At 46.2% G+C, this 22,892-nt stretch overlaps 1 protein-coding gene across 2 annotated transcripts; it reads right to left on the minus strand.

Moving 5' to 3' along the window:
• Positions 1 to 38: 38 nt before the first annotated feature.
• Positions 39 to 22,405, minus strand: LOC115510255 (signal-regulatory protein beta-1-like). Of its 2 annotated transcripts, XR_003967648.1 has the most exons (7): positions 22,286 to 22,405; positions 13,203 to 13,559; positions 12,192 to 12,512; positions 11,281 to 11,619; positions 4,776 to 4,884; positions 2,460 to 4,252; positions 39 to 2,245 (listed from the first exon to the last, which is right to left on the minus strand). XR_003967648.1 is itself a non-coding variant. In XM_030309905.1 (6 exons), the coding sequence occupies exons 1-6, from the start codon at positions 22,353 to 22,355 to the stop codon at positions 4,249 to 4,251; spliced, it is 1,200 nt and encodes a 399-aa protein (XP_030165765.1). In that variant the 5' UTR covers positions 22,356 to 22,405; the 3' UTR covers positions 39 to 4,248. The 2 variants fall into 2 exon arrangements, 1 of the variants encoding a protein (XP_030165765.1); XM_030309905.1 differs by having other exon boundaries at positions 39 to 4,252.
• Between the last annotated feature and the right edge of the window lie 487 nt (positions 22,406 to 22,892).

The raw sequence follows: 22,892 nt of genomic DNA on the forward strand, positions 1-22,892 counted from the left end.
ACGCCCAGCTGACTGAGCCACCCAGGTGCCCCTTGGGATTTTTTTTTTTAATGGACTTCAGTTTTGAAATTTGGAGAAACTTGTGACAATCATACAGCGTTTCCAGGCACAGCTGCCCACCGTTTCCCCCTTATTCACTTCTCACAGTAGTGTGGTGGATCCGTTAAAATTAATGAACCAATATTGGTACGTTGTTATTAAAGAAAGTCCATAGTTTATTTAGATTTTGCCTTAGCTTGGGCCGCTATAAGAAAACGCCACAAACTGGATGCCTTGAATAACAGGAAATTATTTCTCACAATTCTGGAGGCTGGAAGTTGAGATCAGGGTGCTAGGATATTATGCTGTGATTAGAACACTCTTTCCATTTGTAGAACACTCTTTCCATTTGTAGAGTGCCCACTACTTGTATTCTCACAGGGTGCACCCAGGGAGCTGTCCATCTGGTATTTTTCATAAGGGCACTGATCTCATTCATGAGGACTCTACACTCAGGACCTAATTAACTTTTCAAAGACCCACCTCTGTATCCAATCACACTGGGGATTAAATGTCAACACGTGAACTTTGGAGACACACAGACATTCAGTCCAGAGGAGATTTCCTTAGTTTTTAACCATGTATCCATGCAGCATCCCACATTACACTGTCTTGTCATGTCTTTTTAGGCTCCTCTTAGCTGGGACAGCCTCTTAGACTTTGCTTGTTCATGATGGTCTGACAGTTTTTAGGAGCGCCGCTCGGGTATGTTGTGGAATGTCCCTCTTTGCCATTTGTCCGATACTTTTCTCATAATCAGCCAGGGGTGATAGATTTGGGGAGGAAGGTCACAGAGGAAAAATGCCATTTTCATCACATTACATCCAGGGTGCACAGTGTCACCAATGGTGTATGACTGTTGGGGAGATCGTGATCACCTGACTGAACTCTGTCAACTGTCTCCACTGTAGTTACTCCTTTTTCCTCCTTCCATTCTGTCCTCTTTGGAAGGGAGTCACCACAAGCAGCCCACACTTCAGGAATGGGGAGTTAGTCTTTCTCACCCTAGAGTGAAGTATCTTCGTAAATTATCTGGGACTTTTCTGCCCAGGACATGTTTTCTTTCCCTCCATTTATTAATGTGTTCAGTTATTTGTTTATAGCAATATGGACTCATTGATATTTATTTTACATTGGCCTTATCAGTCGTAGTCTATTGAGGCAGCTATAGCAAAATATCCCAGCCTGGGTGGCTGAACAAAAGAAACATCTCGCTCGCACTTGTGGAGGCTGGAGTCTGAGATCAGGGGGCCAGCATGGTTGGGAGAGGGACCGCTATAGAATTTCTCATTGTGGCCTCACAGGGAAGAAGGGTCTCGGGAGCTCTGGGGCAGGGCGGGGGGGGGGGGCGGGCGTCTCTTTTATAAGACTGATCCCATTCATGAGGGTGGAACACTCATGACCTACTCACTTCCAAGAGGCCCCCCCCACCTTCTAACACCATCACGTGGACCAGAGGGATTCTAACACGCGAATTTTCTGGGGACACCAACATTCAGGCCACACCGGAACCAGGCACCACTTTACTTATTTTTCGCTCAGACTCTTGCAGCTTTGGCCCCTGGGGGCTCTTCCGGGTGGTTCCTGTGCTTTACTGTTTTGTTTCCTGAAAATCCGCTCGCTTGCCTCCTGGAGGATGTTATGATATAATATTAAAACACAAAGAAGACAGAGCAGCGTTTAACAGAATGGTTTTGGATACGTGCACCAGCTGATTAAATAAAGAACAATTTCATTTTAAAATCTGACATCTAGTAGAAAGTGAGGTCCTCCGTGAAGCAGTTGCTAGTTTATTTATTTTGTAATGTGATGGTTTAAGATGTGGCGGTCGTTGTTCTGGGAACTGAGGACACAGAGGCCCTTGTCTGTCAGAGTCAACGTCCTCCTTGCGGAAGAGACGAACACACGGAGGCAGTTCTCGCTTCGTATGGTGTCGATGTGCACAAATGTCAGCCAGTCCTTTGACACACGCTTCCAGTTTTATTTACCCCAGGGAATTTACCACGAACAATTGCATGAAGTATAAACGTTCCCGCCGGGTCTTCTTTAGCCACAGGTCCCTACGTAACTAACAGATGCACATTACGATAAGTCAGCATCACGTCTTTCAAAGCCCACAGGGGTTGATCACTGTGACTCTGTCACTCGGTTTACCACAGCAGCAGAGCAGGTGGTCGTGTTGTCTCCTGGTCTCCCGGCGATGAACCTGGGTGACATCGTGCAAAAGTGAGTGATGGCAAAAAGGGAATGGGCCCAAGGCAGACAGTGCAATGGAGAAATGAGAGGGTTGGAGGGGAAGTTCAAACTCAATGGGAGTGGGGTTCATGAAGGCACAGAGACCTTCATGGGAATGCGGCCCGGGATACTGTTCCCAAGCATCCAGATATGCAGCCAGAGGAGGAGAGTGAGGATAAACTTACCACGTCGCTGACGAAAGTGGGGGAGGAAGGTAGGGTGACAATGTCCCGGACGAAGTGATGCCAGCAAATATTCATATTAATGTTGTAAAGATTTCACAGCATCGGAAGGGCCAAGGGTGGAGTGTTGGAAGCTGATCCCAAGTGAGAAAGGAGGGAGATAATCCAGACGCTTGTTCTATATGGGAAACTGTGCCGTCAGAGGAAGGCAAGCCCTCTGCAAACTACTCTTGATAAGTCTTTGCAAACAAATAAAACTCTTCCCTTTTCAACGTTTCTAATATTTCAAAAGCCCGTATACCAGGTGAATAATAGTTTCACTGTTTTTTTATGTCCCGATACATTCCTAACTGACAGTTGGTGGGCTTCCGATGTGTTGAAAAAAGTTTTTCAAGGACACAGAAAATTGTTATGCTTCCCAGTGATTATTGAGATCCCTTCGCGTGGTTTCAGCTGCGCCGTCATTGCTTGGGTCCTGCATCACCGTGCAGAGCGAGCACTGCCTTGTTTATCGTGTCAGCTGATCTTAAGTTCTAGGGAAACAGCTCAGTTTGGGTATGAGCTGTGAAAACACAGAGTGAGAGTGGAATTGATATTTTGCATGGGGTGGCTTTTGGAAGGTGCTTCTCGTAAAGGGACATATCAGCAGAGCTTGAAAGGGGGAGAGACTGAGCCTTGCACGGAAGGGAGACAATTTGACCTCCATTTCCATAGGATCACTGTGGCGGAACCCGGAGAGTCTGTTAGGCACGTGGCAATGGTCCAGGAAGGGATGCTGGTGGCCGGGACCAGGGGGCAGCCCGGGAGCGAGCAGTGTGCAGGTGCTGGGTGGAGCTCCCTGGTGGGCGGGAGGAGGCTTGCCCTCGCTCCTGAGAGCTTTCCAGGAATTTTGCAAGCTAGTTGTTCCACGGTTGGCAGCTTGAAATTGGCCACGTTGGGAGTGTAGATGCCACAGAAGTGGACAAGCACTACAAATCAGGCTTCTTTTTCTTTCTGAGCATGGATTGTTGAACATTTACCATGTCACCACTGGACATAGCATTATGAAGGCAGAATTGAACATGGGGTATAAAGAAGGGAAGGGTCCAGGTTTCTGGACTGCCAGCACCTATACACGAGTGGGGGGATCAGGAAAGATGAAGCTGAACGGGGAGCTGGTGTCCCCGTCACAGGGAGAGGAAGGAAACTTCTCTCTACTTTGAGTAGAAGCACATGTAGGCAAAGGGGAAGGAGAATCATTTCTCTTCTTCCACGCAGGATGGGATTCATTTGCATTCAGGAGGCATTGGAGAACCTCACTGAGGCTGGCGAGTCTGGGGGTTGGCAGGAATGGCCCACGAGAGCACGGCCTTGAGTGTGTACTTAATGGCCACGGTCCGCAGGAAATGGATGAGAGATAGCCTGGTACACATACATGTGACTTGTTTCTCACATTCTAGGAAGATACCCGTCTGTCAGTTTCCAGAGCACGTTCCCATGGCCCCTGCTCAGGGCCAGGTATGAAGACCAGCTCTGGGGGCATCAAGGACTGGGAGAGGAGCAGCAGGAACTGTGGGCAGGTGGGTCTCTGGGGAAGCAGGCATCTGGGGCAGGGTTGTGGAAGCTTCTAGTTGTTCCTTGTCTTAGGCTGGGCCCCTCAGGGAAGGAAGGAGGCAGCAGAGACCGAGGATGGCATGTAGGAGGGGAGGAAGGAAGGAGCCGTGGACCCATGTTCACATTTCATTATCTGCTCATCATTCCAGAAATGTTCTCCACGTGTCTCCTATGTCCTCGGTGCTATTTTCCTCCTGGGTCACCTGTAGTAAGAGGACAGGTGGTCCCTGACATGGACTGTGCCTCCTCAGGCTTCTTCCCTAAGTCCTGATCCCCCTTCCCCATCCTCTCCAGTCTGTCCCATGGAGGGTCAGAGCGGGAGCCGTCGTCAGAGCGGCCAGCGGGCACCCGTCAACATTCCACAGCATTCCTGTGGACTCCTAGTGCCCAAATACTCGAGAGATGCTCTCCAAGGGATCATCCCACCCAGGTGGCCCTCATGCAGCCTCTCTGCCCACTTCCTTACTAGAAGCCCTAGGACTCTGTGCATATCTTTTGACAGCTCTTGACCCCCCTCCCCCACTTCCTGCAGGACCCCACACACTTTCTGGGAGTTGGGAACCTCCCAGAGGGATCCCTGAGGCTCCAGAGGGTATGAAGGGAGGTGCGTCACCTGCTCTTTATTCCAGGTGGGCGCTGACCCTGTGTGACCTGTGGGCTGCCCCTTCCACTGACTTGGCTCCTTCTGGGACTGACCTGGCCCTGTCCTCCTTGTCCATAACTCACCAGTCAATCCGTTGCTTCCTGTGGACATAGATGGCAGAGACAGAGATGAGCAGCAGCAGCTTGGGGCCCAAGGAGAGAGCCACCAGGAGTGGAGTGGACAGTTCTCGATCTGGAAATGAAGGGACAGGAGGCAGCATCAGAGAGGGATCCAGGAGTCCACTCCCAGGGGCCTCGACTTACTCCATCTGAGGAGACCTGGTCCCATCAACGCTCTGAAGCTCATGAATTTCCCCTGGGAGAAGCTCGAGGCAGAATTCAGAATAAGAAGTACCTCATCACGCTCACCCCCTCTCAGGCTACCGGGTGTCCTTCCTGAGGGAAGGGGTGGAGACAAAGAGAACTCAACAACACGCAAGTGAGCTTTACTGACTTGTCCCCACACCCAATGGGGCAGGTCTGATGCTCTCTTTCTGAGAAGGGAACAGGCTCATAGTTTACAGAGGGTCATCGGATGAGTGGGAAATCATTCACTGCTGTCCCGTAGGATGGATCTGCGAACTTGTCTTTGGACCAGGACGCGTTCAACCTTTCAGGGTCATAGAAACGAATATCAGCCCAGCCTCGAGTACAGTGAGGACAGTGTCATGGTGACCGAGGTGCAAGTCTGCCCAGCTTGTTCCACACTCAGGTCTCGATGTTCTCACGTGCTGAGGGAGCTCTCAGAGTGCCCTGACCTCACGAGACCTGCTGGCTGGACAACACCTGAGGGAGGCAAGGAAACTCTCAGGAGGGCTTTCAAACACCATCCAGCCCACCTGGACCCCAGTGCCAGCATCAGGTAGGATATCTTTCTGTTGGACGTAGATCATTGTATCTGGATGCATAGCTGCAGATTCTTTGCCTTTTTATAATGACTGGTTTTGCTCTTAGATTTGCATCAAGAAATTCAAGTTAAGGGGAGCCAGGGTAGCTCAGTTGGTTAAGCATGTGACTTCTGCTCAGGTTATGATCTCATGGTTTGTGGGTTTGATCCCTGCATCGGGCTCTGTGCTGACAGCTCAGAGCCTGGAGCTTGCTTCGGATTCTGTGTCTCCCTCTCTCTCTGCCTCTCCCTCACTTGTGCACGTGCACTCTCTCTCTCTCTCTGTCTCTCTCTCTCAACAATAAATATTAAAGGATAAAAAAAATTCAAATGAGTTTTTGAAATATATGGGATAATCTTAGAGGTAGGAGCAGTGACCCATCATTTTTACTCCTGGTGTGTTGGGGGATGGCAGGTCCCAGCTGGGTGGCCTTCTGCACTTATACTCAGTTGAAAGAGGTGCATTGCCCATGTTTGCACCTGCTTCTAGAGGGCAGCCTGCAGCAGAGGCCTGGAGGAAGAGCGGGTACAGAGGTTTCGCCCCTCCGCTCCATTTTAAAAAGTCAATAATAGCATCCGGCTCGTCCAAGTATGACTCTTCTGTGCTGCCTTGTGTTCACTATCTCCCTTTGCCAGTCTTGCCTCCTTCCCTGTCTCACATGCATGTGAATCGGGCAGCACTCCACAGTGAGCTGTCCCCCTTCTCGTATATCTTAGAGGCTGCTTCCCAAGGCAGGTGACCTGCGGAGTTTGTCTGGGAGGGGTCTGGAAACCCAGCTCTCAGGTGCAGAGACAGACCCGGGTCTCAGTCAGCTGACTGGCCAAGAGGTCCCTAGCCTGGTGGGTGGCGGGGCAGGGGTAGGGCCCAGCCGTTCCTGCTATTGTCACTGCTAAAACCTCACAGTGGTGACCTGGGATGATGTGAGCAGAGGATGGGAGTACCCTGGCAATCTGGAAATGAGTTGGGAATTACAGGAACTATGGGATTGGATGGGTGTTGCTGGGCTGATGCCTTTCAGAGAAAGACGATGCAAACTAAGACCAGTGAATCACACCTGAAAGGTCAAGTGTGAAAGAGGACATCTGGGCCACATTGCAGACTCACACCTCCTAGAGCCGGAGGGAAGAAAAAGCTAAGGATATAATTGGGTCCACCATCACCATAAGAGCATCGGCACTAGAGAAGATTGGATTCTCAGCTTCAGTGCACCTGCTTTGCCAGAACAGGGCCGTAATGGGGAGTGATGGGAGACAGATACTGAGATGTGGGATAGGGACTTTGGAGACAGGGCATTCAAAGCCCTCAGGACACTTGTGTCTGCTGAGGACAAGGCAGCACCTTAGTTACTCATCTCCGAATAGAACTTCTAAACCCAAAGGAAAAAGAATAAAAGGACAGTAAATTCTATGGAAATCTGGTTCTCAATAGTCCTTGAAGAGCAATGCCCAACCTTCAAAATCTCTGGGAGACAAGAGAAAACTCACCAAATCCAAAAGCTCAGTCACTTACACTGCTGTCCTCCTACCCTCACCAGCCACAGGAAAAGGGCAGGTGATGCAAAGGGCAGCGAGTCAAGGAGCCTGAGAGTTATGGAAATACCACAGCCAATATTAAAACCAGCTGAAATTAGAAATTTTTTAAATGTTTATTTATTTTTGAGAGAGACAGAGTGTGAGCAGGGAAGGGGCAGAGAGAGAGAAGGAGATCCAGAACCTGAAGCAGGCTCCAGGCTCTGAGCTGCCAGCACAGAGCCCTATGTGGGGCTCGAACCCACAAGCCGGTGAGATCATGACCTGAGCCAAAGTCGGACGCTTAACCGACTGAGCCACCCAGGCGCCCTGAAATCAGAAAATATTTTAATGTGTCCTGCCCATCAGGACACAGATCTTAGGAATGGGTTTCAAAGTGTGCTTGACTTAAAAGGGTTGGCCCTGAACCTCCAGAGTCTGTGAATATGCGGTACCTTACGTGGCAAGAAAGACTGTGTGGTAATTAGCTATCGTCTTGAGTGGGTCATTATCTGGGACTATTGGAGTGGAGCCAACTTAATTACCGAAACCCTTACAAGCGTAGGAGGCATGCAGAAATTGGGAGCAGGATGCGTGAGGACCACAGCAGAGGTCAAGGGTGCGGGGCCCTTGGCCAAGGAGTGGAGCTGCCAGTAGGAGCTAGAACAGCAAGGACACAGACTCTCCCCGAGAGCCCCCAGAAGAAACGTAGCCCAGCCACCCATTTTAGACATTCCACACTAGAAATGGAAGATAATGAATGTGGGTTGTTTTAAGTCACTAAGCATGTGCCAATTATCGCAACAGCAGTAGGAACCTAAGATCAGGAGGCAGGGGCGTTTTATTTTATTTATTTTTAAATATTTATTTATTTTGAGAGAGAGAGAGAGAGAGCAGAGGAGGGGCAGAGAGTAGGGAGACAGAGAATCCCAAGCCAGCTCTGCACTGCCAGCATTGAGGCCGATGTGGGCTTGAACCCACGAGCCGTGAGATTATGAACCTGAGCTGAAATGAAGAGTCGGACGCTTAACCGACTGAGCCACCCAGGCGCCCCAGGAGACAGGGACATTCAAAAGGGCAAATGGGAATAAAAAGGAGAGGCATGATTTAAAATGGATACTTCAAGGAGGGAAAGGCAAACAAGAAGGAAGAGGTGCTGTGTCATAATTGAGCGGTGAAGGAAGATGGAAAAATGGGGCAGGCAAACTTGGCATCCTGAAGAAGACCCAGAAAGATCAGAGGACTCAGAATCTCTGTCCAAACAGAGCCAGCCAACCCCAGGCCTCAGCAACACACGTGGTCATGCCATATTGAGAGAAAGGAGGTCCATTAAGCTAGGACTATCATAAAACACCTCAATACCATTGACCGAAAGATGTGCATCTTTACATCAGACGCACTGGACCCAGAAAGGCAGTGGCCGGAGCCCTGGGACGTCCATGGAGTGGCATCCTGGTGCGTAGGGTCACAGAAGCATCTTACACTTGGCTCTGGCCTGCCAGCTTAGCCAACCTTAAAATCCTATTTGCAGCCTTAGCACACTAACAAGCTTGCCAGTTAAGGCACACTAGAAATACCAGAAGTAACAGCCCTCGTGTGTGCCCCAGTGTAAGACAGAAGTCTAAAAACCAAACCCAGGCTTGTCAAGATGAGATGCTGTGGACTTGTCTCCTTGTTGAGTGCATGCCTGACCCCTGGAAATGGCATGAGGTCCAAGCATAGGAGGGCTCTGAAAGGTGGAGGAGGAAGGCAGGTAGTTAAGTGTCAGCAGACTGGAGGAAGAACACAGCTTAAGTACCCTGGCTTCGCGTTCCTGAATCCCTGGAAACAAGCAGGCCAAGGTGTGACATTCAAAGAAAAGTCTAGGATCAATCTCAGTTTCCAAAGAAGCAATCCGGTGAAGAAATGGGGGAGCCAAATTAGACTTTTAAATACATAGAACAAACTGAGGGTTGCTGTTGGGGAGGTGGGTGGGGGGATGAGCTAGTGGTAATGGGCATTAAGGAGAGAACTTTTGAGGATAGGCACTGGGTGTCATCTGTAAGAGATGAATCACTGGGTTCTACTCCTGCAGCCAAGACTACAGTGTATGTTAACTAACTTGAATTAAAAACAAACCAACAATGGGCAGAAGGCACTAATTGACACTTTTCCAAACAAGACATCCAGATAACTAACAGACACATGAAAAGATGCTCAACGTCACTCATCATCAGAGAAATACAAATCAAAACTCCAACGAGAAGCTACCTCACTCTGTCAGAATTGCTAACACAAGTAACAACAGTTGTTGGCGAGGATTCGGAGAACGGGGAACCCTCTTGCACTGTTGGTGGGAATGCAGACCGGTGCAGCCACCCTGGAGAACAGTATGGAGGTTCCTCAAAAAGTTAAAAATAGAACTATACTATGACCCAGCAATTGCACTACTAGGTACTTACCCAGAGGATACCAAGATACAGATTCAAAGGGATACATGCACCCCAATGTTTATAGCAACATTATCAACAATAGCCAAACAATGGAAAGAGCCCAAATGTCCATTGACTGATGAATGAGTAAAGTCGTGGAATATATATATATATATATATATATATATATATATACACACACATACATATACACACATATGTATACACAGTGGAAAAGTACTCAGCAATCAAAAAGAAAGAAATCTTGCCATTTGCAACAACATGGATGGAGCTAGAGTGTATTATGCTAAGGGAAAGAAGTCAGTCAGAGAAGGACAAAGGCCATATGATTTCACTCATACATGGAATTTAAGAACCAAAACAAATTTGAAAATTTTCTAGCAATTTTGACAGTGAAAAATATGAAAAATAACACATTATATCAAGAATGAAACAGCGTGTCACTACAGACCCTACAGACATCAACAGGCTATCAAGGTAATATTATGAGCAACTCTGTGGGAAGAAATTTGATAACTCAGAGAAAATGGACCAAACTCCTCAAAAGCACAGTGGGTCCCCAGCGTCCTATATAAAATGATGAATCTGAGTAGCCATTCAGATTATTTTCAAGTCAAGAAAAGAATTGTGGAGGCCTAGGTGGTTTCACAGGAAAGTTCTTCCAAGCATTTACAGATGAATTAAAACCAAGCTAGGTGCACAAAATAAAGTTACAGAAGAAAGTTTTGAAAATCTGAATATAGACCCCATTTTAGATGATAGTAGGAAATTATTTTATGAAGTGTCTAATGGTATATTGGTTTTGTAGAAAAGCCAATGTCATTAGTCACATGACTACACAATTATGGACTCCATTTGCAATGCAAATAGATGCACATAGATGTGCATCCATGACTAAGTCATTAGTGGACACAATTCTGCAACTTCTGTATACCTCTAGTTTTGAAAGAAGTTATTTGTTTTCCTCTTCCTATCTATACTCTCCCAGTTGGGAGGGACATGGACACTCAGTGACCCATTGTTGACCCAGCAGTGACAGTGATGTCATAGTGCATATAGAAGGGACATGGGTCTTTGAAAGGTCTTTTGGAGCAAAGACTACTTGAATCCTGGCTCCACCTGCTCCTGATGTTACATGAGAGAGAAATGAGATATACTTCGGTCATAAAAGGGGGACACTGTAGGTCCTTGGGACAATGACCAGTTGCTATATCTAATACGTGTTTGTTCTACAGGCTGGTGGTCCCTGTCCTCAGGGACTCTCTCTCTCTCTGAAAATAAATCAATAAACTTAAAAAATATTTCTTTATAAAAACAGAAAACCAGACTCCAGGTCCTCTGGACTTTCTTCCAGAATTTCAGAGTGGTGGATGCAGACATTTGCTGGGGTGACGATAGAATGTTCTGAAGGAATATAGAATAGGCGGGTAAGAAAGATCGGGAGGAGGGGGTGGCTGGCCTGGCATGGTGACTTAATCCCTGTCAGGTGAAGGAGCAGGAGGCAGACCCTAGCAACAAGATCATCTCCCTCCCTCTGTTGTTTCTTTCTCTAATGCGTGGTTATGTCAAAAGATCTAAAGAGATCTGTACCAGTGGTCATTCTTGGAATGTAGGCTTTGGGGGAAGTCCCGGACCTCACAGCAAATTTCTACTTCGTATCTATAGACTTCTAGATTATTCTATAATGAGCATGAATAACTACTTTACCATGAGAAAAGAAAATATAAAATTAAATGCCAGATTAGTTGACATCAAGGCTCACCCGAGTTTCCATCTGTGCACTGGTCCTTGGTGTAGCCAGAGGTCTTGAGTATATGCCTTTTGGTGACTGCCTGCTGCCCATGATGCTGCACCTGGCAGGTGAGCACCACGTCCTCTGTGTGGGTAGATAAATTCACCAGGAGCCAGCTCGTCCAGTTAAAGGTCCCATCCTTGTTCTCTATGAGGTTCGAGGCCGTCGAGGCCGTTTCTGTTCGGGACACGTTTCCGTTCTCCAACCAGGTCAGCTGTAGGCGCTGGGGGTAGAACTTCTTCACTTGGCAAATGACCTTCACCTGGTCCCCTGTCACGGGTTGCTGGGCAACCTCCAAGGTGGGTGGAACTGAAACAGCACAGAGCAGAAGCTCTGACCTCATGGAACAGACACATCACTGGGGAGGGGCTCAAGAACTTAGGTCCCCCCACGCAGCAAGGGAATCACCCAGATCAGTGCTAGGCATACAGCTGGTGCTCAAACACTGAGGGTAGGCTTTGCATGCGAAATAAATCCCCTAAGCACAGTGCCCAGTACACAGTAGGTGCTCAAGGTACCTACTGGTAGCTCCTATTAGGGTAATGATGAGTGAAATCGAGCCCCCAGCATGCATTTGGAATCGAGTAACTAGCAAAATCCATGAAGTCACCGAGCACACAGTGGCTGGATTACAGTAGGTGCTCAATAATTGGAGTGGCTATGCGAAAGTAAATCGAACTACCTAGCACGGTAGGTGTTCACCCGGAACTGCCGTTAAAACAGGAGGAGGTGACGGTACCCCTGGGTGCCCGGTGATTGGGAGGGTCTGTCAGGAGGCAGGTTCCAGGGGATGGAAGGCTGGGAGCACGGAGTGGGGGAGGGGCAGGCTGGGAGGCTTGGGGGCCGGAGCTGGGCTTGGGCCGGGGGTGACGGGCATCTACCTCGGAGGGTCTCGGACAAGTTGGCAGTCCCACGAAGAGGAGGGCCCCCCTGCAGGGTCACGTGGGCCACCTCGCAGGTGACCTGGGAGCGAATGTCCCCCGGGGCCAGCGGCAGCGTGGTTGTGCTGAAGATGCTGTAGGAAGCGCTGTCTCCCTCTGGGTCCACGGTGGTCTGGGAGGCTGCCAGCTCCTTCCCGTTTTTGAACCATTTCAGGGTGACGTTTCTGGGGGAGAAGCCGTGGGACTCGCAGGTGAAGCTCACAGTCTGCTCAGGTGTGGCCCTGGCTGTGGGGCCCGACACCACGGGGGGAGAGGGTTTGGCTACAAGAGGAGCATTTACGAGCAGTAAGCATGACTCTGGTCATCCTCAGCAACGACAGGTATGTGACACTGTGCAGAACCCTCGCATGGATTATTTTTTAGCCCTGCTGATAGTGTTGGGAGGGCGGTGTCGGAGACTGAGTCAGGGGCAGGGCCCGCGTGCAATTCCAGCCTAAGTTCAAAGTCCCCGTTGTCTTCTCTGTCAGGGGACTTCCTACCAATCTGGGCACAGGAAGGACATTTCTGGTGGGTGTCACTCTCGGTGTCCACCTCCTCCTCCTACAGTACCCAGAACAGAGCTTGCGCATAGCAAGTGCTTAGTAAGTGCTGAGTGTAGAGGATTCTGGACACATCGACATGAGTGCTATTTGGAGGCAGATGTGAGGATGGGCCTTGTGACTAGCATGTCTCCCAGACTTTCAGTCTCTCATCCTGGGAACCAGAGGGCTGGTCAGGATTGAAAAAGGGAAGAGCTGGGAACCTGCAGACCGCGGTTCCAGATTTCCCCACCGTTTATCAGCCGTGGTGTCTTCAGCAAATAGCAAGGCCTCTCCAGGCCTCAACTTTCCTGATCTGTGGAAGGGGCTGATTCAGGGGCACCCATAACAGCACCTGATCCTTATCTGTTGCTCAGACAGTGGAGGGCATTCTTACTGATTTGTCACAACCAGGGGAAGGAGCGATACTCACCGCTCACGGTGACCTGGGTGCCTGGTCCAGACTTAAACTCCACATCGGGGTTCCCCTTCTGGAACTTCACACAGTAGTAGGTTCCCGTGTCTTCTGGGGTGATGTTACTGATGCGGATGGAAAAGTCCATGTTGTTTCTCCTTGCGGCGTCTGAAACATTTGTTACTCGAGGGGAGTGAGGGTCTCCTCTGAAACTGAAGATTAACTCCCGGCCTGGCCCTGTGCCCCTGAACCACTCGACCTTCCCAGAGGGCTGCAGGGAGGTCAGGGTGCAGTGAAGAGTGGCCGTCTGTCCGGCCGCCACAGACACCGACTTCTCGGGCTGGATCACCTGCAGTTCTGTCTCACCTGCCACACCTGGGGGGAGAACAAAACAGCTATTTACCATCCTTGTGCGATCCTGTCCGTCCACTGAAGTGTTTATCCACAACAGCTTTCACTGAGTGCACACCTTGAGCCCAGCCCGCTGTGTGTACACGGCATGTAGCCCTCGCGACGAGCCTGTCACACGGGACCCTGTTACAGACGAGGAAAGCAAAACACAGAGAGATTCAGTGACGTGGCACACGGCAGGCGGACGGCCCCAGCCCTCTCTGAAAGCGTCGTGCTTCGCCAAATGATTCTGCTTGTCTACGTTCTGGCCCCTTGGGTGTTACACTTTCTGGTCTCTTGCATTAGGTGTGGCCGTGAGACTTCTTTAGACCATTGTGTGTGAGAGGAAGTGATGGATGTAGTTTCTGGGCTGTGTGTTTAACTTCTGGAACCTCTATGGATCAACTTCCCTCCTTCACAAGCATGTGCACATGCTGGGGTCTGTCCCAGCAGCCTGGATGCTTGAGAGACAGTGATGGGCAGAGCTTTAAACACACCATAAGCATGTAGTTTCATAAGAAGTAAAACATTCAAAAATATGTGGTTTTTTCCCCCTCATATCGTAATCATTTTAGTTTCTGAATGCTATTGCAACACTTTTAAAAACTTAATGCCAAAACCTACAGAAGCTTATTATCTTACAATTCTTGAGGTCAGAAGTCCAAAATTGGTGTTGCTGGGTTAAAATCAAGGGTCAGCTGAGCTGCGTTTCTTCTGGAGTTATTGTCTTTGTCTTTCCAAATCCTAGAAGCTGCCCACAATGTTTTTCTCATGGTTTCCCATCTTCCAATCACTCCAGATTCTTGCCTTTCTTGTCACCTGTCCTTCTTTAACTTTGATTTCCATGCCTCATTCTTTTTTTTTTATATGTATATGAAATTTATTGACAAATTGGTTTCCATACAACACCCAGTGCTCATCCCAAAAGGTGCCCTCCTCAATACCCATCACCCACCCTCCCCTCCCTCCCACCCCCCATCAACCCTCAGTTTGTTCTCAGTTTTTAACAGTCTCTTATGCTTTGGCTCTCTCCCACTCTAACCTCTTTTCTTTTTTTTTTCCTTCCCCTCCCCCATGGGTTCCTGTTAAGTTTCTCAGGATCCACATAAGAGTGAAACCATATGGTATCTGTCTTTCTCTGTATGGCTTATTTCACTTAGCATTACACTCTCCAGTTCCATCCACGTTGCTACAAAAGGCCATATTTCATTTTTTCTCATTGCCACATAGTATTCCATTGTGTATATAAACCACAATTTCTTGATCCACTCATCAGTTGATGGACATTTAGGCTCTTTCCATAATTTGGCTATTGTTGAGAGTGCTGCTATGAACATTGGGGTACAAGTGCCCCTATTCCATGCCTCATTCTTATAAGGACTCTTGTGAATATATTTGGGCCACTTTGATAATCTCGGATAATCTCCCCATTTAATAGTCTTGAGTTAATCACTTCTGCAAAATCTCTTTTGCCATGTAAGAGAAAACTATTCACAGGCTCTGGGTATTATAATATGGACTTCTTTTAAGGGGGGATATTGTTCTTTTTACCACATATGTATCCCCAGACTATTACAGAAACCAGTTACTATAAAAAACCTTTGTATGAGCCATTGTTATACAGGCTAAGAAGCAGGCAACTTACTGGAATCTGGAAGAAAGTCTTTTCAAGCAGTGAACTGGTGAAATAGTTTGTGAAATAAAATGAGAAATCAACAACAGAACCAGAAACTGGACATTCTCAAATATATAGAAACAAAACAACTCCTTCTTAAAAAATAAAAACTTAAGCAAAAAGGAATCACAAGGGAATTTAGAGAACACCTTGAGATGAATGAAAATGGAAACACAATTTCCCCAAACTACAGTCTGCAGTGAAAGCAGCTCTAGAGGGAAATTTATGGCTGTAATGCCTACATTTAAAGAGAGGAAAGATCACAATTCAGTTAACAACTATGGACCTTGAGAAATCAGAAAAAGAAGAGGAAAAATAAACCAGAAGGTAGCAGAATGTAGGAAATAAAAAGGAGTAGTATCTCTATGCTATATATAAATAAAATGTGAAAAAAAGAAAACAACAGAGTGGAACCCTTTTGCACTGTCGGTGGGAATCCAGACTGGTGTGGCCACCTGAGAAAACAATATGGAGGTACCTAAAAAAAAAATTAATCATAGCACTACCTTATGACCCAGAAATTGCACTACTAGGTATTTATCCAAAGGATACAAAAATGCTGAATCAAAGGGGCTTATGAATCCCAATGTTTATAGCAGCACTGTCAACAATAGCCAAGTTATGGAAAGAGCCAAAGTATCCATCAACTGATGAATGGATAAAGAAGATGTGGTATGTGTGTGTATATATATATACACACACACACACACACACACACACACACACACATACATGCAATGTATATAATACTATATACATATAATACACTAATATATATACTATATAGTAACATACAATATACATAGTAAATACTATAATACAATGTATATGAATACAGGCACTTGTTGGATGAGCACTGGGCGTTGTATGGAAACCAATTTGACAATAAATTATATTTAAATAAAAAAAGAATGAAATCTTGCCATTTGTGATGACATGGATGGAACTAGAGGGTATTATGCCAAGTGAAATAAGTCAGACAAAGACAGATACCAAATGAGCTCACTCATACATGGAATTTGAGAAACTCAACAGATGAACATAGGGGAAGGGAAGGAAAATGAGATGAAAAGAGAGAGGGAGGCAAACCATAAGAGACTCTTAAATACAGAGAACATACTGAAGGTTGCTGGAGGGGAGAGAGATGGGGGGATGGGTTAAATGTATGACGGGCATTAAGGAGATCACTCTTTGAGATGAGCACTGGGTGTCATATGTTAGAGATGAATCACTGGGTTTTCCTCCTGAAGCCAAGACTACAGTGGGTGTTAACTAACTTGAGTTTAAATAAAATCTTAGAGGAAAAATAAAACCAATATCAACAGTCAAAACCAATATCAACAGTCAGGACTCAAGTGCATTTCTCTAAGTGAGTGGTGACCAATTCAAAAAGGAAATTAGCAAACAATTCCAGTTGCACTAACATCATACTTAGTAGTAAATTGTTTTCATGGGGATGAAAGGCTGTACACCAAAAAGTGTAAAACAATTTTGCTGAAAGAAATGAAAGAAGACATAAATAAATGGAAAAACTTCCTCTGTTTGTGCATTGGAAGACTTGATATTGTTAAGATGTCAATACTACCTAAAGCGATCTACAGATTCAATACAATTGTTATCAAAACCCCCATGGCAGTTTTTTTTTTTTTTTTTTTTGCAGAAATGGAAAAGCCCATTCTAGAATTCATACGCAGTTTCAAGGGTCTCAGATCACCAAACGATCCTGGAAAAGAAAATAGTTGGGAAACTCATACTCCTTGATTTAAAAACCTACTACATAGTATAATAATTAGAGTACTGTAGTACTGAAAGGGAATAGAGATATAGAGCAATGGAATTGAATGGAGAGCCTAACAATAAACCCTCACATATATGGTCAAATGATTTTCAACAAGAGTGCCAAGACCATTCAGTGGGAGAAAGAGTGATCTTTTCAACATGAAAAGAAACACGGGAAAACTGAATATCTACATCCAAATACGGAAGTTGAACCCTCACCGTACTCTGTATAGAACAATGAGCTCAAATTGGATGAAGGGACCTAAATACAAGAGCTAAATCAATAAATCAATAAATCAAACAAATTTTCAGAGAAAAAACTGTAGGGAAAAATTGTGATATTGGATTTGGCAATGATTTATTGTATAAGAAACCAAAAGCAAACATAACAAACTAAAAAATATTTAAAATGGACTTTATGAAAATTTAAAAAAATTGTTGCAGGGGTCCCTGGATGGCTCAGTCCAGTATGTGCCTAACTCAGGCTCAGGTAATGATCTCATGGTTCATGGATTCAAGCCCTCCATTGGGCTCTGTGCTGGTGGCGCAGAGCCTGCTTAGCATTGTCTGTCACTCTCTCTCTTTCTGTCCCTCCCCTACTTCTGTGCTCTCTCTCTTAAAATAAATAAGTAAATTAAAAAAAAAAACAACGAAACTTTCAGGCAGCAGAGGACAAAATCAAAAGTGAAAGAGAACTCACAGAATGGGAGGAAATATTTGCAAAGCATATGTCTCAGAAAGGATTAATAACCAGCATATAAAAAGAACTCGTGCAATTCAACAACGAAATAATGAACAGCCCAGTTGAGAAAAAGGACCTAGGACTCCAATAGACATTTCCTCAAATAAGATATTCAAGTGGTGAGTAAGCACATGAAAAGATGTTGGACATCACTAGTCATTAGAAAAATGAAAATCCAAACCACAGTGAGACATCACTTTCCCTGAGAATGGCTTTTACCAAAAACAAAATAAAGCAAAACCAAAATACATACAAGAAAGTGAAAAATCAGGATAAAAGGATTGGGTAAGCTGTGGATAAATCGAAACCATCGTACATCGTTGGTAGGAATAAAAAAATGGTGCAGTCACTGTGGAAACTGGTGTTTTCACTAAAATTGAAATATAGAATTTACCATATGATCAGAATGTTCCATTCTTAGGCAAACACCCCCCAAATTACTGGTATGTACTCAGATCTTTGTCCATCCGTGTTCATAACAGTATTTTTCATGATAACCAAAAGGTAGCAGAAAAAATTCATATCTATCCATAGATGAGTGGATAAAAGGTGTTGATGTAGATATATACAATGGACTTCTTCTCTTCAACCTTAATAAGCAGTGAGAGTCTGATATGTACTATACAATGGATCAACCTAAGAAAATATCACTTTAAGTGAAATATGCCAAATACAAAAGGACAGGCATATGATTCTACTCACATGAAGTATCTACAAGAGACAGATTCATAGATACAAAAAAATAAAATAGAGATTATCGGTGGCTGTGGGGGAAGACAGAATGGAGAATTCTTGTTTAATGGATGCAAAGTGTCTGCTTCGGTTGTTGAAAAAGTTCCTGAAATGCACAGTGGTGCTGACTTCCCAACTTTGTGAATGTACGTGAGGCCACTGGCTTGTACCCTTAAAAATGGTGAGAGGGTAGATTTTATGTGATGTGTAGTTTAGCATAATTAGAAATATGGCTTCAAAGAAGGTGATCGCCCCATGTAGAGCCTTTGAGTTGGACTAAATGGCTCAAGGACAAAGAAAATGTATTGTTCCAGGGACTGGTAGATTTGAGAAACATGTCCTTGAAGGAGGACATAGCACCATGGGAACAGCTAAACAAAGGAAATAGTAGTCTGCAAATTTTTCCGTGTTCTGAAAAGAGTTGTGGGAGGTGGCCTATGTCTGGACATTATTCATTGAAGGGACACAGTCATTTTGGGGGCATTCATTTCACTGCAAGTGCAAGACTTTACAGTTGGATTTCACTGCCTAAGTGACTAGCCAATCTCTCGAGACATAGAGAAATACAAAATATTTCCTTCCTTTTGAAGTGTCCTAAAAACTAGGCAGGCATATACATCAGAGGAGAGGGCTACTGGAAACCACACATACATACATCCTGTGTTCTTTTCTATTTCTTAGCTACTCAGGGAGAAAAGGTGTGGTTCGCTCTTACAGAGTGTGAGCTGGTAAAACCCTGCACTGAGCACAATTTGAAACCAACCATGCCTCCTAAGGAGGGTACATGCTATCACAGGCAAGTCTTGGGTGTGCCAAGAGCATCAGGTGGTTTGATCTGTAAGTCTGGAGAGGAAAGTTGGGGTCAGGAAGCCGAACTGCTAAGACAAATGGGAAGAAATAGGCATGCATCTTGGGGAAGGAAATGGAGGGAACAGGGGAGGGAGGAGGTGAGAGGGATTAGAGGGTCAAGAGGAGCCAGGGAGAGGTGTAAACTCTGCCATCTGTGTATCTGTAATCCTCATATTTCCATGTCTGGCCCAGGCCTTGCCCTTGAACTCTGGATTTGTATGTCTGACCAGCCACTCACCACTTTACTTCGATAGAGGTAAACTTCTCACGGTTAACTCGTCCCAAACTGAACTCCGTTTCCAATACGTCCTTGTACATCTCAGCTGAGGCACCTTTATTCTCCCAGACGCTCAGGTCCCAACCCTCGGGAGCCTCTCTTTCCACCCCAAATCCTATGTATCAGGAGATCTCCTTCTGCATGCACCCACAATCTGACCTCTTTCCCCTTTCTGTCCTGGCTGCAGTCCTGGGGCACACCATATGTCCTTGTTTGCACGACTGTGGGAAGCTCTTGAATGCTCTAGTTCCTTCTATGTATGCCATGTGATAGTCTAATCTCAACCAAATCCTAGAATAAGTTAAAACGCATGTCGCATCATGCCACTTGTGTCTTCAAAACTTTGCAATGGCAACTGTTTCACTCAGAGTAAAAGCCCAAATCCTTGAACAGAGCGGGAGGGTCAGGGCATGTGCACATGCTGTTCCCATGCTGTTCAGGAAGGCTTTTCTTCCAGAAGATCACATGGCCCACACCCTCACCTTCTCATAATCTTGCTCAAATCTCCCTTCTCAGTGATGCCCACCAAGGCTGCCTCTTTATTTAAAAAAAATTTTTTTTAATGTTTTTATTTATTTTTGAGACAGGGAGAGACAGAGCATGATCGGGGGAGGGGCAGAGAGAGAGGGAGACACAGAATCCGAAGTGGGCTCCAGGCTCTGAGCCATCAGTACAGAGCCTGAAGCGGGGCTCGAACTCACGGAGTGTGAGATCATGATCTGAGCTTAACCGACGCTTAACCGACGCTTAACCGACGGAGCCACCCAGGCGCCCCCAGGCTGCCTCTTTAAATACATCCTACCCTAAAGAGTCTCTCATTATCTTAGCCAGCTGTACTATTGTGTTTCTTCTAACACTCATCGCTTTCTGGTATGTTGTGTTATTTGCTTAATTGGTATATCTATCATTTCCAGTCTTTTTGTTCATCATGATATAACTTCCACGAGGGCCACTACTTTCTCTCTTTTAATAACCAGTACTCCATAAGCTCATGTAACAGTTCTTGGCACCTTGTAGTTATCCAGTTAATATTTATGCGATGTGTGAATTTGCATAGGGCAATCCCTTTCTGAGAACTTGGAGTCTATTTTCGGTGGAGAATTTCTCAGGAAATTATGAGAAGCCAAGTGTCCCATGAAGATGTCTTGGTGAAAACAATCATTTGCATATACCCAGGAAGCAGAAGAGCCCCAGAGAAGCAAACCACAAATGCTGTCACCCACATCGCCTTCCCTACACCCACTGGCAGATCTGCAAACTTCAAGGGATGGATGTGGGGCCACAGGGTTTGAGAAGAGCAATGGTTAGACCCGTGAGATCTAGACTCAGACTGCCTGAGTTCAAACCATAGCCCTGCCTTCACCACTGAGTGACCTTGGACTTTTCTGTGCCTACTTTTCTTATCTGTAAGCTAAGGGACAAAAATGTCTACCTCGGATACAAAGATCCTAGGAAATAACAGACGCGTGCATTTCCAAGTGTGTGTGGCACAGGGTGAGTGCTCAGGAAATTGGAAAGTGATTATGCACGAGATTTCCTGAGGCCTGGAGGCATCAGCCGATGCTAGATAATTGGGATCAGGATATAAGTACCAGTGTAGATCGCATAGGCAGGAATCTCCACTTCTTGTATCCCCCTTTCCCCTCTTCACTCTGATCCAGCATGGAAGAGAGCCACCAAGGCAGTAATACACAAAGTTCTCATCGTTTTACCCAGAAAGAAGTTTACTTGCCTTAAGAGCTTGGTGGAGAGTGAGCAGTAAGTTTAAAGAAGTAGAAAAAGAGGGTGACTAGCTGAGAGGCAGCTAACCAAACGTGTGTTCAGTGTACATTTCATGTAGAGTGGACGTGATGTGAAGGCAACAGTAAGGAAAGCGCTTTCAAATATGCTGTGTGTGTGCACACGCCCATGTGTGTGCCCTTCCTCATGCCCACTCCTACGTGTACACACACAAGTGCATTCCCAAGTATGCATGAAGTGTGGCCCAGCATGCTAGCATACAGATCACTTTGAGGATTCCATGAAATTGTCATACGTGTTAAAAGCCGAGTAAAAGGTTCGGCGCATAGGAATCACCCAACACATCGTTAACCAGAGTTTGGGAGGACACACAGCAGAACTGGAACTCTGGAGACCTCGGAGTGTGCTAAGTGATGCCTCTTCTTCTGTTTCCCTCTCTGTATTTTCTGATGTTTGTTTAGTTAGCCTCCACCGAGAAGCCGAGCAGCATAACACGGTGGAAAGAATGAACCGTGGAGCTGGGTGGCCTGGGCGTGAATCCCGGCAGCTGTACTGACTTAGGTAAGTGACACTGGGCCAGTTCCACTCTCTGCCTGAATTTCTCCATCTGCTGATCAGGAGTACAGTCCTAGCTATCAGGCGGGGGTGTTGTGAGGATTAAATAATTTAATACATACACTTGTCTTTGTGGCTGATGAAAGCACCCGCTGTTTGGATATCGCTGGTAACCAGCTTCAGGTGGTGGATCCATACACACAATGCTCCCTGATTTCCTGCTCTCAGATGACACCCAGTCCTTGGCCTTCTGTGGCAGCCCCGCACAGCACACCTGTCCTTACCTGGAGGCCCTTCAGGTCCAGGGATAGGGGGAGGTGAGGAGGTAGGGAACAGGGATTATACCTCAAGGCAATGCTTACCTGTGAGTCCCAACAGCAGAGGCAGCAGCAGGTAAGAAGGAGGATGGGGCCCGGAGGCAGGGGCTGACATTGTGGAGGTCTGGGGATCCTGCCCTGTGCAAATGAGTGTGCTGGGGAGAATAGGCCCTCTGTTCTGTAGAGAGGAAAAGCCTGCCTCCTCCCATGATTAAGAGGAAGTGCCCATGATAGGGTGATGTGGCTGTGAGTTAGCAATCTGCTTCTAGATTGTGAAATAGAAGTCAGGCAGAGAAGGCCTCCCTTGCTGAGGGATCCTGTCACATTTCAGAGAGAGTGGAGAGGCCCGGGAGAGATCATGCTTCCTCCCTGCACGGGGCCTCTCCCCGCTCTTGAGGCCCCAAGTTGGGTATAGAGATTACCGAAGTCAAATGGAGCAATGTTTTCTTTTATAGATTGTGCTTCCTGTGTCTGATCTAAAATGTCTATGCTAAACCAAGGCCATGAAATTCAGTTTTGTTTTTTTCCTATAGTTTCTTCTAGAAGTTTTATAGGTAGCCTTTCAATTTACGTCTATGATCCATTGATCATATTAAGTTGTTCTTAGTATTTTTGTGTATACTGCATAGTCACATTATGGTAAAGTAATATT

Source organism: Lynx canadensis, chromosome A3 (assembly GCF_007474595.2).
Source record: "Lynx canadensis isolate LIC74 chromosome A3, mLynCan4.pri.v2, whole genome shotgun sequence".
Lineage (NCBI taxonomy): Eukaryota > Metazoa > Chordata > Mammalia > Carnivora > Felidae > Lynx > Lynx canadensis.

Bases quoted from the DNA above. Each gene is read 5' to 3' on its own strand.
- LOC115510255 (XM_030309905.1), bottom strand. From the start codon at position 22,355: ATGTCAGCCCCTGCCTCCGGGCCCCATCCTCCTTCTTACCTGCTGCTG. The intron at 13,560-22,285 runs GTAAGCATTGCC...TTCTCCCCCCAG, and splicing joins TCTGCTGTTGGGACTCACAG to GTGTGGCAGGTGAGACAGAA. The intron at 4,885-11,280 runs GTGAGCCTTGAT...CTTCATTTCCAG, and splicing joins GTGCACAGATGGAAACTCGG to ATCGAGAACTGTCCACTCCA.